Genomic DNA, 17,828 nt, shown 5'->3' on the forward strand with positions numbered 1-17,828 from the left:
ATTGTTTACTAACAGCTGAGAAATAATTTATAGTACAACAACATAAAATATGAAGTGATAAAATAAAATTTTTGGACAAGAATATCAAAGTCTTAAAGCTTGAGACATATAATTATAAGGTCTAAGATAAAACTGTTTAATATAACAAAACATAAAACTAAGTAACATGATATCTGTCTAGTATAAAATCAAGGGAACTAAAACAACTGTAAAAGATAAACAACTTCTGCTGAAGTTTAATCTGGATCCACTTGAAGAGTCATTCCATCTCCAAGGAGAGGCCGTGAGGGTGGTGTTGAAAGATGTCTGCAGAACCTAACAATGCCTTACTACCAACCAACTGATATTGAAAAGAAAATAGCATAAGAGACAAAGAAACAAGCCATGACTCTGGTATTAACATATGAGAGAAATAAAGAGAGACGACATACCTTGTCCTAACATTGCATGTTGTTGAATGTGACTATCCAATTTTCAAGGTCATAACCAATGTTATTGTTAGCTTGGGCATATGCTCCAAAAATGCTCTCTCTCATATTATTGGATGACACCGAAATAGCGAGGCATTCGAGTTCCAGGAGTTCTTGAGTTTCAGTATTTGTAAAATCCTTCCTATAAAATAGCTGCCTTCCTGTGAGTTTGATATCAACGGAATCAAGTCTGAAAATCAAACCAATATCCTTCAAGTCTTTTAAAGAAGCATCAAGACAGATTCGTGGTGGTTTCCCCAGCGGAAACTTAGCGGTAATATTAGCATGAGAAGCTTGGATTAAAAGAACCCTACAAAGCTCGTAAAAAGCCACTTTGGGGATCCTCGTGAGAGTGGTGCCGAAATCCAGCATCAATCCCCCCCGACCATTTCTATCCATTGCAAGTAAATCGGATGGTACATTTAACTTAATCTCACTTCGATTGTAGACCACAATCATGCTGTGAAAGTTCACAAAGTATTGTGAACGAAACACCTTATTTCGGATCAAAGGAGCTGCTTGGCCATCAAGCCTAGCTTCATCTCCCAAACAATATATAAGATGTTTCGCCTGTCCCAGGGAGTTGTAAGCAGTGGGAAAATTTGGAGATGTTAAGCTGAGAAATTATTGAGAATGGTCCTTGTCCCAATCCCAACATTCCATCTTCTCCCTCATGAAAAAGTCCAGTAGCTAAGAACGCGCATCCAAAATAAAGAGGATGATTAAATGCTTTTCTATTAGCATATAGCCCCTCTAACTGGAAATAATCAGATGCCATGTTACAACTAACTGTTGAGTTATCCCCAAATGCAAAAGAAAATTGACATCTTCGGTGATCATCACAAGCAGGAGAGAGTCTATTAGCAAATATCATACAGTGCTCATTTTCACACATAGTATATTTAAAAGTGACTGATTCTTTAGGATCAAAGGGTGGATCGCTCTTTTTAAAGCAATTTGTACATGGCTTGCATTGCAGCCATATAGCATCACTCCCTGTGTCAATAGATAATCTAACTGGAGTCTCATGTATACCAATGCTCATAGTTACTTGATAAGTGGAGTGAATATGTTCCACTCGTCCAATGAATCCGCTCTTCAATTGCTCTTGGGTGCCTGCATGAAAATTAGCCATTAAGGAAATGTTAGAGTGTGCAGGAGTTTGAGACAATTTCTCAACAATAGGCATCCGGAAGCTCAGATTTTTGGCTGTGATGATCTCCATGTTTCCTCCAAAAACAGTGATTATCATGGTCACATACGCAATGGTTATTATTGCTGCCATGTTTCAGAAAAACCAATGCTTGGTAAGAAAAAGAAAGGGCATCACATTGTGTTCCCATATTGCTTATTTGTAAAACTTTTAATAGGATCAAAGCACAAAAGGCATGTGCAACCTACTGGAAAGGCATGAAAAAATGATTCACAACCTAATTCTCATATCACACAAAAGAAACATTTGCTTCTTCATTAAAATGGTTATTTTGTGAACCATTAATGAGTTACGAATTACTGAAAATCATCACTCATAAACCTTAGCTATCTTGGATTGTTGTCTAGATAATGAGTGGACCTTACTCTTTGCCCCTATTAGTTTCACTTATTTTAAAACGTTTAATTTTATTTAAACTCAAAGTCTAATATGAATTAATTTACTTAGTGTAATATTCATTGTATGAAGGTTTGAGATCATTACTTAGTTGCCCCACATTGATAGGATATATACCCATATACACACGACTGACATATATACTGTGTCATAAATATTATCCCAAAACATTTGATTAGTTCTTTTGGATCAAGAAATGGTTCCATGAGGACAAGAACTGGTGTTATTAAATTCGCCTGTCTGACAACATGCCACTTTAAAGAAATGACACAAAGATGAGACATAGGATATTAATAGTCTTAATAGTAGAACTCCATTAGTGACTCAAAAGTACAAGAAGCTTATGGATGGGAAGGTTATTCAGATCATACAAACAACTAGAACAAGGATGAAAACAACAGCAATTGATCTCCTTTGGCTGAAGATAGTTAATCTGCAATCCTTGATTTTCAATAGGAAATGAATTAATGTGTGTCCACTACTGAGAACATGCGGACGAAAAATATTATTATGCTCGAGTTTAAAGGTCTTCAAAAAATAATTTGGTAATGAAGTTTACTTATCAGAACATACGAACGCATAGCTACTTTCAACTGTAATTATGTAATTTTTTAAAGTGTATAAATAGTTAGTAGGTTGATGATCAAAACATAATAATTCATTTGAGATATATGTCTTACTTTTCAAGAAATTAGTATGAACGTACTAATTTTCACTGAGAACATGCGGATGAAAAATATTATTATGCTTGAGTTTAAAGGTCTTCAAAAAATAATTTGGTAATGAAGTTTACTTATCAGAACATACGAACGCATAGCTACTTTCAACTGTAATTATGTAATTTTTTAAAGTGTATAAATAGTTAGTAGGTTGATGATCAAAACATAATAATTCAATTGAGATATATGTCTTACTTTTTAAGAAATTAGAATGAATGTACTAATTTTCAGGGGTCTATATAACTTCATGGTTTGTTAGTTATATTGGAAGGAGAAGTAAGTTAGGTTGTTGGTTTGCATAAATTAAATGTGGCATTCATACATGCAATAATATTTCTCAGAGACCAATATTAGTAGGTGAAGGCTCAAATTTAATGCATGACAGTGCACGATTAGTAACTATGTACCATATGAGAACTTGGGATATATTTTACAAGCATGAAAATAATATAGTACCATATTGTGTATATGAACCATTAAGACAATATTTATGTTTTTATGCAACAAAGTATTATATATATAAGCATGTACTAACCAGCCTTCTCAAATTTAACTCTCAATAATAAAGTCCATGGTATTTGTTTTATGTATACTTAGAGAAGTATGACAACATAATCATTAGATATAAAATTAAGCCACATATAAAACAAAGGCACTCAAAAGCCAGACGACTAATCTAAGGCAAGATCATTCTCTTGTACATCTTCACAAGCAGTGATGCATGCATGGAGATCATTATTTCCAAACCATTATATTTGCTTCTCGGAATTGTTGTCTCTCATCAGAGTTAATGATCACTCCGTTTCTTGACATTCATAGCATAAAGATCGTCATCATCATCCTGATATGAGGGTCTGAGATCATGACTTACTTGCTTCACATTGATAGGATACACATGGAGTTGATCCATCGTATGCAAGTCCCATATACAAACTACTGACATACTCAATGTTATGAATATTATCCCAAAACATATGATTAGTTCTTTTGGAACAAGACATGGTTCCAGGAGGACAATGAGCGGTACCATTAAATTTGCCTGTCCCACAACATGCCATTTTAAGTTTCTTTAACCCTGCAATATATAATTAAACCAAATAAATTGGAAGTTAAGCAATTATTTGGGAAACTCAATTAAGAAACTTTCAAATATTACTTGTATATTAATTCTTACCGTAAGATGTTGGATTGTTGTCTAATTCCTCCCTCCATATGCATTGTACATGTTAAAAAAAGAATAGCAGAAGTTATGATATTCTGAATTTAATTCTTCCATTAAGGAAGCTAATTTTTTGTTGCATAACATTGCCAGTGCATTTGCATCTTCATCACAAGCTCCTGTTTCTGTTTTACTTCTTAAAATTGGCATGCGTCCTTGAGCTCCTGTTGATCTGATTATAAACTTATGTGCACCAAGGTTGCATATATCCTGTGTTCATTCATTAAAAAAAAATATTAAATTCAAACATAAAACAACATAGTTCATAATTGGAAGATTTCTCTATGAATATATATACCTTAAACTGTTGTCGAAGTGTGTTGATTAATTCTGACACATACTTTTCAGGATCAAATTGAAGCCTTCTTCTTCTGATTCTCAAAGAAATTTTGGCACCACTGACAATAATAAGTCATTTCTCCAATGCTGATGACAGAATGATTTGGACATGTGTTTCTCTGTTTTTTCAGGGCCAATCTGCCTTGAAATTACTCTCACCACTTCACTGAAGTAATTTACTTGCTTATCAAATGGAATGCAATAACCCTGATAACGAATATTTAGGGTAATGTTCTCGTCACGTTAATATCATCATACATTTAATGTAAAAACACATGTTCTTAACATACAACTATAAATTTACTCACTTTATATGTAGAATTAAGGATTCCAGCACCACCAGATGCATAGTTGACACCTTTGAGAAGTTCATCATCTATGTCTGCCTTGTTGATGAAACTAAGATATGGTTTTGGTGATGGTAATCCAAGTTTCTCAGCTTAAAAAGAAATTATACATGTTAGAATATAATTTTGTAAATAGACAGCATTGCTATTACATGATCATCTAGAAATTTAGTTCTTTTGGAATTTCAATGAATAAGAAAAATCAGTGAAGTTTGTGAGATACCGAGAAAGTCAGCCGCATTCTTGCCATTGCTAAACCGGCTGGTGGCCTTACTGTCAGTAAAGTCGATACCGTAGGCGAAGTAATTGGCCTTGGCTCTATGGAAATTGAAGTTGTTGTTGCCTACATCAATTATGGATGCTCTAAGAAGATACATGCCTTGATCTGGTGCTTGTCCAAAGCCACAAATAATGCACACCATCAAGCACAGCACAAGATATGGCCAGATCATCATCTTAATTTTTTCTTCTTCTGAACTTAATTACTTGTAATTGATTTTTGTGAGATTGGATTGAAATCATGTCGTTGTTTTATATATAGATGGTAAAAAAAAAAAGTAAATAATTTGAATTTGTTGCTGAACTGTTATTTCTGAGAAAGAAATCTCAGACACATGCAACTTCAAAATCTTTACTTAGAAATAGTAGATGCTGAAAATGGATTATGATGTCCTTTTTGAGGATGTAAGTAACATCAGTTAATAATGCGGTGATAATTAATTTTTATAAGTTAATTATGATTGCAAGGAGTGGATTTGCAGTGAAGTATACTGTGATGTGGGGATACTTTTGAACAATGTGGACAAGCTACACATATCTATTTCTCTTAGTTACATTTATTTAATTGTTCATTAAATTAACTTTTTTTTTTGTTTTGAAGTAGTTCATTAAATTAACTTTGATCAATTGTTATTGACTTTAACTTGCTTCCTGTGATTTTTTTTTTTTAAGAATTTTTTTTTCTGTACTTTTATTGATTTTAGTAATTTCTTTTTGTTTTTATTTATTTTATTTTTTTGACCTTTTTAAGTAACTATTCTTTCTTTTTATTTTTTGTTTTTGACCTTTTCTTTTTCTTTTAAATTTTTAATTTGTCTTTTTGCCCTTTTCCTTTCTGGGGAACATTTATTTTCAATTTATTTATTTTTCTTTTCCTTTTTCCCTTGGTTATGTTTTCCTTTTTATTTGCATTTATTTATTTATTTATTTTTAAGAAAAGCTCTAGTACCTTTAGAGGGCGTTGAGAGTCCACTTAAAAATTCATGAAAATTATACATTTTTGGTTCAATTGAAGAACCATATATCAGGTTGATGCTCCATATATAATTAATCTTTGAGAAGATAAGATGAGAGGTTGATGCCATATATGGTGTTTCTGATAACTTTATTCCAAAATAATTTGATAACTTATATCTTGAAACTATATTAAGATAAAAAGTAACACATGCCAAACTCACCTCCCTAATAGGCATAATAATTTAAGGATAAAATTTAAATTAATTTATTGATATTCAACCTATTCATTAATCCACATCCCAATAAAGTTACGATTTTTTTTTAAAAAAAATATAGCCATATCACCATACATTTATTTTATTTATGTTTTAATTATACATTTAGGTTCGACAAAATTACGAGCCACGTAAATCTAAACTGTTCAAAGAAAAAAATAGTACTTTATATAATTACTTGTTCATAACTTTAGAATTAATTACACAAACACTGAAAAAATAATATATTGGTTATTTAAGATAAAGAATGGACCTGCCTTGCTCTAGAAAATAATAAGCATAGGAACGGAATTAATGTTGAGCCTTAACACATGCCTACACGTAAACATCATAAGCTATTTATTTATTTTTTTTTAATTGATAAACTACGAAATCATAGCATCAAAAAGAAGTTATAGAGGGAGGCCACAAGAAAGGGAACAGAACACAAATCACTAGAGATAAGGGAGGTCATAAAAAAAGAACAAAACACAAATCACCAAGGGTGAAGAGACAACAAGAAAAACAGACAAAAAAACCGACTACCACGGTAGAGGGAAGAACTCAAAGACTAGACTCGCCAACAGGAGTAGGGTCCACATGCACACTTGCCAGAACAAGCAGTTCAAGAGAAGTGTGAGTCCTGGATCCCATAAAGACCAGACTGCGCTTGATTGCGAAGAAGTTCCTCAAGTTGTAAATTACTGGGACCATAACCTACTTCAAATAATTAAAATTAAAAATGAATTTATAAAATTAATTCTAACTTTTGATCTTAAGATAATCAGTGGATCACATCTTTTATACAGTAGGTCTTAACCACAGATGTAACTATCGTTCGGTGTTTTAGATTTTTTTTTTTTTTATTTTTATTATTTTTATAAAGTGAATAAGCCATGTGTATTAATAACAGAAAAATGAGTACATCAAAGAGTTTTAGAAAAAAAAAATCAACAAGGAGTACATAACAAAGTCCATTAACACAGAACAGTAAAAACTCTTACACAAAAACAAAACAAGTTTCATCCTAAAAAAAATTGTTCCATCCTAAAGAGTGAAATATCTCTAAGAAAGTTCAAAGACACAAAAAAGTTGTAGACAAACTAGCTTTCTCACCCATCAAGGTCTACTGGGATCTACTAGCTTCAAGAGGTTTTTAATTTGTTTTAATTAGTTGAAAAAGATCAATTTAACCAAAGTCACATATAATTTTTTTTTTTATGGTAAGGCGACAAGTGCCAACCCTCAGGGACGTACGTGAGTACGGAGATTACCATAACATCCTCATTCTCTTAAAATTAGGGAGAACAGTAAAGAGGAATTGAACTCTTTTAGATGTATATAATTCAAGATGTATATATTTTCTTAAAAAATAGTAGATAGGTTTTTATATATTGCAAATTTTCTAACTCATGGGATAATCCTCGAATGAAACAATGTCCTTGAATTTCACAACATTGCTTCATTCTTTGAATATCTTTATTTTTAATACAATAGGACAAAAACTCAAGCAATATATATTATATATATTTCTCGTAGATTTTTGTTCCTCCACACTCATAGCAAAATAATTGTATGAGTTTTATTTATATACTGATTTTTTTGGTTTGTAGAATGCACTAAAAAAATCACTAAAGATGAGACATATATATAGGAAATTAATAGTAGAACTCCATTAATGGTTCATAAGCACTAGAAGCTTAAAGATGGGAAGACATGACATAACAAGAGATCTGGTTATTCAGATCATACAAACAACTAAAACAGAATGACAACAACAGCATTTGATCTGCTTTGGCTGAAGATAGCAAATCTATAACCTCCAAACTTGTCTCTTGATCATACGTGGAGATCATCTTTATTATAAATATCATATATATATATATATATATATATCCTTCTTGAAGAGATCACTTAGTTGATTTCACTTGATCGGTAGGATAGGGAGATAAAACTGTGAGTGCAGTTAGTTCATTCACATTGATAGGTTCCACATATGGACTTGACCCATAGAAGGCCAACTTCATAAGCAAACCAGTGAATCTCTCTGTGTAATGGACATTATCCCAATATATATGGTTTGCTCTATTGTCACAAGGGACAGTTCCAGGACCGCAACGATAAGCACTACCATTGAAAGCGCCTGTTCCACAGCATGCAACCACACCTTCAGTAAACCCTGCACAAAAAAACAACAACAACAACAACAACAACAACAACAACAAAAAAATTTAATTTCTGGTAAATTAGTTCGCTTCTTTAATGAGCTAGGATTCAAGGACACACACACATTATTTCTTACCAAGACTTTCTCGTTTTGCATTTAATAGTTCATGGCCAGCAATTAAATCGAAGTAGGAGTAATAAAGAGGACCAAAATTAGCTTCTGACTGTAATGTTTTCATTAAGGAAGCTAACTTTGTGTTATAAGCTTTTGCCATTTTGTTTGTTTCTTCACTACAGCCTCCTGTCGCTGTTCTTGCCCTTGGCAGGCATCCCTGAGCTCCAGATGATATGATCACAAACCTACGTCCACCAATGTTGTATATATTCTGTGCATGCACATATATAATTCAGAACCATACACATTCATGCCTCATGTATATCATTAGAATATATCTTACATATTAGAAAACTTTTATAATGTATTTGATTACCTGCAAGTGTGGTTTCAGTGTGGTGATCAGTAGAGATGCATATTCCTCAGGATCAACACCAGTACCAGCGGCAATACTTATATCATTGTTTCCGATATTCACAACGATGTAGGACCTTTTCATTTGTTCATATGTTTCCATAGGCCCAATCTTGTCAATAGTTTTCTCCACCATTTCGTTAAACAGTCCTATTTGTTGACTTAGTGTCATGCAATAAGCCTAACAAATTTAATTAAAATTAATCAAAAAAATTAAACAAACAAAAGTGAATAAATTAGAGAAAATCATCTTCTTAATTAACTTGTACTAATAACTTACTGGGTTTGTAGTGTTTAGGACTCCAGAACCACCAGAAGCGAAGTTGACACCTTTGAGAAACTCTTCAACCATGTCACTTTTGTTGCTAATACTGAGTGATGGTTTAGGTGATGGTACTCCAACCATTTCAACTATATATATATATATATATATATATGTATATTGAATATGAGACATATATGTTAATATATTGTTAATTATAATCTTTATCTTTGTGTAATCTTTTATTAATTCACTTCATGTTCTAACTCCATATAAGTATATATTTAGAGTTCTTAAGATATATGAATGAGTATAATGAGATGTGTGAGGTACCGAGGAAGTCCGCGGCGTTCTTGCCATTGCTGAACCGGCCGGTGGCCTCACCGCCGGGATAGTCGATGCCATAAGGATAATAATTACCCTTGGCTCCACCCGTTAAATAATTGTTAGTACCCATATCAAGAACTGAGGACCCAAACAAATACATTGCTGGTTCCAGTGAATGTCCAAAGCCAGAAAAGCACAAGAGGTAGCACATCACCAAATAAACCACTTGACAATAAAGGGATATGGTCATCATCTTCTTCCCCTGGAATCATGTTTAAAAAAGATTTCTAATTAAAACATTACTAGTTAGATATATATTAATAGAAATGAATATAAATTAATGTTAGCTGGAATCCCCATAGTTTGAGCAATAATATGAATGACTATGAAAGACAAGCTTATATCAGTTAGTATGTCAACATTAGTAATAGAAAAAATAAAAAGGAAATGGAAAAAGAAAAAGAAATATACATAGCATATATAATGATCTAATTAAATGGATTGAATAAGTAAAACTCATTTAGATTCATGCATGAATATTCTTTTGATATGTTAGAGAATCAGAGATGCATGCTCTCACCATGATCCCCACAAGAAAGAAATGGTTTTGAGGATGCAAGGGCTAGAGAAGATTAATGGGAGAGAGAAGGGAGTAACTAATATGAAACAATTGGGTATTGCTTTATAGCAGAAGCAGCCTTGCTTTCATTCCCTTTTGTAGGCACCAAGGAGCACTATCAACAATTAATTGTAAACTTTTGTTGTTGCTGCTTTTAACATTCAATTATTTTACATATTGATAGCTTCTATTATAAATATTTTGTAAGGCTGGCATTTGACCACATTGCATGAATTTTTTTTTTAATCAAAATCACTCATGATTTATATATACCTTTAATTACAAACAATCATGGCAACAAATTAAATTAGTTAATGATCAGTTTACCCTTCAAGACTGCAAAACTAAGGCTCATTACTTCATGTTATATGTTTGTCATTCCATTAGTATATTTTTAAAAAAAGATTAATCACTGCAATTCTTATTTTGCATTATTTGTTTGTTCTAAGTGAAGTGGGAAAATAACGTGATGTTTAACTTTCATTGGAGTCATGAGCTGGCATGTAAACTGTTCTCATTCTTACTTCTTTTTAAAAAAACCCGTACATTCACAAAATCAATATTTATAAAAAGTAATTAATAAACGATGATTTTTGTTTTAAAAATTTTATTTACGATTTTTATGGTAGGTGAATTTGTGAGATCACCTGGTGAGAGGTGCTTGCTTTAAGAGCGAGACAAAGTAAGTCGTAGGTTTGAATCCCCAAGGTAGATAAATTTGGTGGCTACTGTACATTGATTGTTCTTGAGGAGGGCAGTTTCTCATAGAATTAGGTTCTAATTTTTCTCTCTAATAACAAACCTATCCACATTTATTAAAAAATAATAATTATTTTTTTTATAAATAGATAAAAAATTATTCTTTTTAAAAATGTCAAAGAGACAAACAGCAGATGAGGAAATACACTAGTTACAGTTGCAAAACGACTCTCTAGAGATTTATCATATTAGACAAGCTAGCTAGCTAACATGCGGACAATGAAAAGTTTACTACCGGCATCCATGCAAGACTAGAGACCATAACCTCAAGATGATAAATTCATTTACTATACAATTCTTTAGAGATTTATCATATTAGACGAGTTAGCTAGCTAACATGCGAATAATAAAAGGTTTCCTATGGGCATCCATGCAAGACTAGAGACCATAACCTCATGATGATAAATTCATTTACTATACAATTCTAGAAAGGTGAAAAATATAGCTCCTCTCGTATGGCACCCACTGAACACTACTTATAGTATTATGGGTTTTGAACTCACGTCTGTCCTCTCATTATTGAAACAAGGAACACTGTGCTATGCAGTGGTCCTCTTAATTTTCACGGCTTTATAATTTGTTCTTGAAAAGACTAATTAATTACCTTAATTCTTATGGCACATGAATTGTTTGCTGTAAGATAAGGTCTAAAAATATACTCGAATGTGTCTTCCATAGTGATGAGCGGTAGTCCCATTTATGGTTTAATATCCCATATATGCATAACTACACAGATAGCAAGTGGAGATAAGCTGAATATTTTAATTTTTTATTTTTGAAAATTTACTAATCGTTTTTCTTTATTTTTCCTAGTGAAATGTGGGAGTTATTTACTAATCGAGGGTAAGACGAACTTAGAAAGAATCAACTGGGCTAACATTGCGCTCATCCCTAAGACTGTGGCGCCATTGGAAGCTGGTGATTTCAGGCCTATCAGTCTAATTAACTCTTCGCTGAAAATCATTTCGAAGGCTCTGGCCAAGAGACTGGGTTCAGTGTTACATCTACTAGTGGGAGCGGATCAGTCTACTTTTCTGAAAGGTAGATGTCTCCTTGATAACATTATTACGGCGGAGGAACTATTATTCAGTATCCACCAACGAAGACTCCCGGGGCATATTCTTAAAGTTGATTTTGCAAAGGCTTTTGATTCGGTGGATTGGGAGTTTCTTCTTGACCTTCTGGAAGCCAGAGGATTTGGCAATAGATGGATTGGTTGGATTAAAAACATTTTGACCACCTCGAAGGCTAACATTTTAATAAATGGGTCTCCCAACGGTTACATCAGATATAAGCGCGGCCTCCGGCAGGGAGACCCGCTCTCACCTCTTCTTTTTCGTTCTTGTTTCGGACGTCTTAAGTGTTATGTTCGCTCATGCCCTGAGCTCAAGAATTCTTGTGGGTGTTCCTATTGGTGCCTCGGGCAGTCGATGTAACCTACACTATGCCGATGATCTCTTGATCATGACTACTGGTGGGTTGGAAGACCTTAGAGTTGTGAAACTGATTCTCCTCCTTTTCGAAGGAATGTCGGGTTTGGCGACGAACTTTGATAAAACAAGTCTCTATTCCTGCAATTGGGGGGTGCTTCCGGAGGAGGTTGCGGCGAAAACTTTCAATTGTAGAACAGAGCTCCCTCCGGTGACTTATTTGGGTATTCCTATCGCGGGTAGGAGGCCCCGTCGACAAGAGTGGGAAGGAATTATTTTGAAAGTGAGAAATCGACTTTCTTCGTGGAAAGGGCGATTCTTATCTCTTGGGGGTCGTCTTACATTGATTAACTCAGTGTTATCCGCGCTGCCAACTTATTGGATGTCGGTGTTCAGATTGCCTGTTTGGGTCATTAAAAAAATTGATCGGATTAGAAGAGACTTTTTATGGTCGGGACCGGACATTGAGCAGCCTAAGTGCAGACTGGTGGGCTGGAAGAATCTCTGCAGGCCTCGTGAGCAAGGAGGATGGGGGATCTTGGACTTGCGCGTTTTCAACCTTGCGCTGATTGGGAAGTGGTGGTGGAAATTCTTAACGAAATATAGTTGGTGGGGTGCTGAGGTCATCCAATTCAATTATAACTTGACTCGTTGGGATTTATTTCCTAGACGTTCGGGCGTAGCTCGTTTCTCTGGAAAGGTGTAATCTCCTGCTTGCCAGCCCTGCGGTGTTGTTTACAGTTGGAGGCAAGCGAGGGGCTTCCTTCCTACCGGTGGAAACTTACGGGAAACGGGAGGTTTACGGTTAAATCCTTCTACAACTTTATGCAGGATGGTGGCCTCCGTTGCTCGGCGGCTTCTTTCTTCTGGCGGGGTGGCTGCCCTAGGAAGGTTCTTCTACTCAACTGGCTGGTTTGGAAGAATAAAGTTTTGACGTTGGCAAACCTGGAGAAGCGTCAATGTAATAAGCTGCCTACGACCACATGTGTGATGTGTCATTCCGGGATTGAGACTGTGGATCATCTGTTCCTCCACTGCCCCTATGTCCGCCCTGTCTGGAACTATTTTTCGAATCTGTTGCATGTCCTGGATCCTCAGGAGGAGATGTCCAATATTTGGGGCTCATGGCGTGTTTCTGTTCGTCCCCCGTTAAGGGAGATGTGTGACTTAGTGGTGAAAGCAATTGTGTGGAATATTTGGCTTATTAGAAATGACTATATTTTTAATGCCAATTTGTTATCTGGTCATGCTGTTATCTTGAAGATTGATCGTATGCTTTATCACTGGTTCTCTGCAGTCTCTGCTAGTGGACAGACGAAGCTGGCGGACTCCATGTCTAGTATTCGTCGCAGTTTGGAGTTTCTAGGATCTCGTGCCGGGGAGTCTCTTGTGTCTTCGGCTACGGAGGAGGTACAGGACCTGATCGAGAAGTAGGGGTCTTTATTTTGGATCTTGAGGTGGCTGCGTCCCCTCCTTTTATCTCCTTTTATGTCCTTTTTGTCCTTTTCTTTGTCCTTCTTTTGTGTTAGTGTTTGTTCCTGGTCCTGTGACTTTTGTGATCACTTCTTGTGGTTTCTGGCCTTTGCCCTTTTGTGGGTATAGTAGTAGGTTTTGTAATGCTTTTTCCCTTAATATAGCTGTGGTTTATCCACTTTTTCAAAAAATAATAATAATAATAATAATAATAATAATAATAATAATGTGGGAGTTAATTTGCTTATCCTTATAGCCTAGAGAGCTCACCCATCGATCTCCTGGCGTTTCTCTGATAACATCTCCAACACCAGATTTTTGTTGAATATGATTGGCAACCCAAAAATTCACATCACTCCTACTCATTGGTTGGGCCCTGCGATTAGTCTTCACAACATCAGCCGCACTTATCTTGCTTTAAACCTGTTTCTTTCAGGTCGCGAGCTTCTTTTTTGGATTATGAAGAACTTTTATAATGCTGGTTTTCATTTCTGATTTCAGCTTTTGTTCTATTTTCTTCTTTGTTCCTTCTAGCTTTTAGTTTTGCTTTGTATTCTTCAGTTTTCAATAAAAACAGCCTCAGTTGAGGTTCTTTCCAAAAAAAAAAAGCAAGGCAATATTTAGAAATTTCGGTCACTGAGCTTACTCTTGCAAAAGCAAAAGATGAAAAAAATAAATAAATTAATTTTTAAAATGTGGGGCTCTTAGTTATTTTGAGTAGATAGAACAACCAAAAATAATAATGGCGCATTAAATCCATCAAACATCAAAATTAAAGCATCATAAATGGGCATTCATTTGCATTAATCATTATGCACACATGCCTTTTTTTAATTTTTATTAAAGTGGGTCATATGCCCTTTTATTTGTGGAGAAAAAAAATAAGAGTAATTTAATAAATAAATAAATTATTTATCTCAATTAATATTATGAGATATCTCTTAAAATGTTGATTAGCAAAAAAATTAATATAAATAAGTAAATTTTTAAAGATGTTACAAATATAATGAACTGAAAACTATAGTTTTTAAAGCGTGGGGCTGGTCAGTAATTTTAAGTAGGTGGAACTCCCAACAATAGTAATGCTGCACTAATTCCATGAAATATCAAAATCAGATCATCATTAATGAGTATACACAATAATTTTTTTTAATGAAAGAAAATTAACCACATTTTATTAAATAAAAAGCAGCAAAAACAAAAGGATGAGCATACACATTCGCTATGCATGCCAGCACTTAAACCCATCCAAATTTGAAGATGAGTTAAGTTATATATATATATATATAGTATATATTAAAAGAAAGGCCATATCATGGACTGTTTCAAGTTTAATGCATAATAGAATAAATACAAGATAAAAATATGAAGCAATGGAGGCTTATGCTGCCACCCATGCATAAACCTGAGTACTCAGTGCAAAGCAAACTAATCCCTAAGCCACGGTTTGGGCTCCACATGATGCCCCCACAAGGATGGGTTTACACCCCAAAAAATTAACCTAGTAGGAAAAATTAAATTACCTATTATCAACTAGTCAATGCTGAATTAATTCTAGGTTCGTTATAGTATTTGTGTGGCTTAATTAGAATCCCTCTTGTTTGTTTTGGTCTTGCTGAGTTTTCACACTCGGAGCTCCATTTGCTAAGATAACCATTAACCGAAGTATATAATTTAGATTACTTTGAGTTGAAAATAGAATTATGTCAAGTATATATGCACTCATTTTTTTTTATTAAAATTTTGAATACTATTCAATGTGAACTTTGAGCACAAATATATATAGCTGGGGAGCAGTCACAGTCATGGTATAGTGCATGAATCACTGGTACGTAGTTCATGCATGCCCATGCACTAATGGGCCACGTAATACTTATTAAACACTTGGGTGGGCCTTAATGGGCCTATCATGCACCTCCTCCTAATAGTAGCACTCCCAAAGAAATTATTCTTGTCTTCATGACTTGTTATTAATTACATGCATGAAAGAAGATTTTTTAAAAAAAAAAACTTTTTTTTTATTTAAATTTTATTTCTTCTTTTCTCTTAATCACTCAATTGCTTCACATTAATAGGATAAACATAAGGAGCTGACCCTTGGAAAGCGATGTTCATATACACTTTAGCAACAGCCTGTGTGTTATGAACACCATCCCAGAATACATGGTTTGTTCTGTTTGAACAAGGGATGGTTGTTCTATTGCATGGAATGGTGCCATTGAGATTGCCTGCTCCACAACATGCAACTTTAACTTCGGTAAATCCTGCAATCAATGAAGCCAAATTGATAGTCAAGTTAGTTTCTGCCAAAATAATTCATGGAGGAAATATATAGAAAGAATTACTCTGAAGATATATATTATATACCATTTGTTCCACGGTTATTATTTAATTCAACAAAAGCAGGGTAGGGATTGAAAAAAGAGTATTTGAGGCCACCAAGACTTGATTGTAAGTCTTGCATCAGTGAAGCTAATCTTTGATTGAATAATCTTGAGAGATAATTTGCATCTTCAATGCAGTCTCCTGTTGCTTGTCTAGCCCTTAGAACTGGCAGGCATCCTTGAGCTCCTGCTCCAATGATTACAAACTTCCGGCCACCAAGATTGTATATATTCTATTAATATTAAAAAAAAAGAATTAATTGATCTTCCAATCATCAAAAAATTAGAAGGGTTTGAAATTTATTTTGTGACATGCACCTTGAGAAGTGGTTGTAGTGAAGATATTAATTGATCCACATACTGATCAGGAGGAGTGCCATTAAGTATTATGGAAGAGAAACCAACACCATTATAAACAAGTATGTCATTGTTTCCAATGTTGATAACAATGAAGGATTTGGAGATGTGTTTATACGTTTCTCTAGGACCAATCTGCTTCGCAATGGCTTCCACTGTTTCATTGAAGTAGTCTACTTGCTTACTGAAAGCGATGCAAAGCCCCTACAAAATTAATTATATGGTTAAAATCAATATATATATATATATATATATATATACATATATATAACTTACACTTATCATGTATGCATGCAATCCTCCTTGGAGTATAGTTTAATTATAACATATATAACTCACTTTGTTTGTAGAGTCTTAGATTCCAGCACCACCGGAAGCGAAGTTTACTCCTTTGAGAAACTCAGTGGTTTTGTTTGTGTTGAAGCTTGGACTGAGATATGGTTTAGGTGATGCCTCAAGCCCAACATGTTTAGCTAAACACACACATAAATACATTTAATATTGAAAACTTTGAGCAATTGTTAATATTAATATCATCATGCATAATCATCGTTGTTTAATTTAATTTAATTTAAAAACAAAAACAACAATATAATGAGATATATACCTAGATAGTCGGTAATGATGTCGCCATTGCTAAACCGGCCGGTGGCCTCACCGCCGGGAAAGTCAATACCGTAAGGATGGAAGTTGACTTTGATTGGTGTGACAAGATAATTGTTATTACCAGCATCCAGTTGGGAGGCCCCAAGAACATACATGGCCGGATATAAAGCATGTCCAAAGCCACATAAACATAAGCACAAGATCACCAAACACACCACATGCCAATGAAGGGAAGTGACCACCATATCTCCTTCAATTCTCTTGCACTTATTTGTTAGTCCTTGGGAAGATGAACTGAACTCTTAATGGTTTTATAGAGGGAAAGGAAGAAGAAAAATCACATGCAGCATTAAAGAGTTTGTTCCATTTCAATCTGCAAAATATTTGTTTCATAAGTACTTCAATGCATATAATGTTTTTTTTTTTATGCATGTACCGTGGATAAATGTTTTCATTGGATAATTAAAATAGATTTCCATTAATTCAAATGGTCCTTCGGAGATGGTGATGTCTTTTGTAATAAGCATCGGCTCTCCATCATGCATCCTCTAATTGGTCTTCAATAATGTAAGATCTTTATATATATTATAAATATATACAACAAGTATGAAATGTAAAAAAAAAAAATGTCATCATGTCAACCATTAGCCCGATGTAATAATACAAGAGTGCAAATGAGAGGGTAAAAATTTAAATTCTTTCCTCTATATAGTACTGTTTTAT

The 17,828-nt window shown here is 34.2% G+C and overlaps 3 protein-coding genes across 3 annotated transcripts; all 3 read right to left on the bottom strand.

Annotated features, from left to right (window-relative positions):
* Positions 1-3,993: 3,993 nt before the first annotated feature.
* On the bottom strand, positions 3,994-5,125 carry LOC120277565 (GDSL esterase/lipase At5g55050-like). Its single transcript, XM_039284425.1, has 5 exons — positions 4,927-5,125; positions 4,665-4,795; positions 4,466-4,563; positions 4,316-4,415; positions 3,994-4,227 (listed from the first exon to the last, which is right to left on the bottom strand). The coding sequence occupies exons 1-5, from the start codon at positions 5,123-5,125 to the stop codon at positions 3,994-3,996; spliced, it is 762 nt and encodes a 253-aa protein (XP_039140359.1).
* A 2,717-nt stretch (positions 5,126-7,842) lies between these two features.
* LOC120276916 (GDSL esterase/lipase At4g28780-like) lies at positions 7,843-10,183 on the bottom strand. Its single transcript, XM_039283653.1, has 6 exons — positions 10,058-10,183; positions 9,484-9,739; positions 9,169-9,299; positions 8,851-9,069; positions 8,496-8,745; positions 7,843-8,372 (listed from the first exon to the last, which is right to left on the bottom strand). Exons 1-6 carry the CDS (start codon positions 10,058-10,060, stop codon positions 8,104-8,106), a joined length of 1,128 nt encoding a protein of 375 aa, XP_039139587.1. The 5' UTR covers positions 10,061-10,183; the 3' UTR covers positions 7,843-8,103.
* Positions 10,184-15,804: 5,621 nt separating this feature from the next.
* On the bottom strand, positions 15,805-17,350 carry LOC120277566 (GDSL esterase/lipase At5g08460-like). The gene is made up of 5 exons (XM_039284426.1): positions 17,107-17,350; positions 16,887-16,972; positions 16,461-16,703; positions 16,126-16,375; positions 15,805-16,022 (listed from the first exon to the last, which is right to left on the bottom strand). Exons 1-5 carry the CDS (start codon positions 17,348-17,350, stop codon positions 15,805-15,807), a joined length of 1,041 nt encoding a protein of 346 aa, XP_039140360.1.
* Between the last annotated feature and the right edge of the window lie 478 nt (positions 17,351-17,828).

This window comes from Dioscorea cayenensis, chromosome 15 (genome assembly GCF_009730915.1).
Source record: "Dioscorea cayenensis subsp. rotundata cultivar TDr96_F1 chromosome 15, TDr96_F1_v2_PseudoChromosome.rev07_lg8_w22 25.fasta, whole genome shotgun sequence".
NCBI lineage: Eukaryota > Viridiplantae > Streptophyta > Magnoliopsida > Dioscoreales > Dioscoreaceae > Dioscorea > Dioscorea cayenensis.

Excerpts from the sequence above, each read along its gene's own strand:
- LOC120277565 (XM_039284425.1), bottom strand. The coding sequence starts at position 5,125 with ATGGTGTGCATTATTTGTGGCTTTGGACAAGCACCAGATCAAGGCATG. Across the intron at positions 4,416-4,465 it reads GAAAAAACAGAGAAACACAT|TGGTGCCAAAATTTCTTTGA; the intron begins GTCCAAATCATT and ends TATTATTGTCAG. Across the intron at positions 4,228-4,315 it reads CACTTCGACAACAGTTTAAG|GATATATGCAACCTTGGTGC; the intron begins GTATATATATTC and ends GAATGAACACAG.
- LOC120277566 (XM_039284426.1), bottom strand. The coding sequence starts at position 17,350 with ATGGTGGTCACTTCCCTTCATTGGCATGTGGTGTGTTTGGTGATCTTG. Across the intron at positions 16,704-16,886 it reads CCACTGAGTTTCTCAAAGGA|GGGCTTTGCATCGCTTTCAG; the intron begins GTAAACTTCGCT and ends TTAATTTTGTAG. Across the intron at positions 16,023-16,125 it reads TAATAACCGTGGAACAAATG|GATTTACCGAAGTTAAAGTT; the intron begins GTATATAATATA and ends CATTGATTGCAG.
- LOC120276916 (XM_039283653.1), bottom strand. Across the intron at positions 9,070-9,168 it reads TCCTAAACACTACAAACCCA|GCTTATTGCATGACACTAAG; the intron begins GTAAGTTATTAG and ends TAAATTTGTTAG. Across the intron at positions 8,746-8,850 it reads CACTGAAACCACACTTGCAG|AATATATACAACATTGGTGG; the intron begins GTAATCAAATAC and ends GTGCATGCACAG.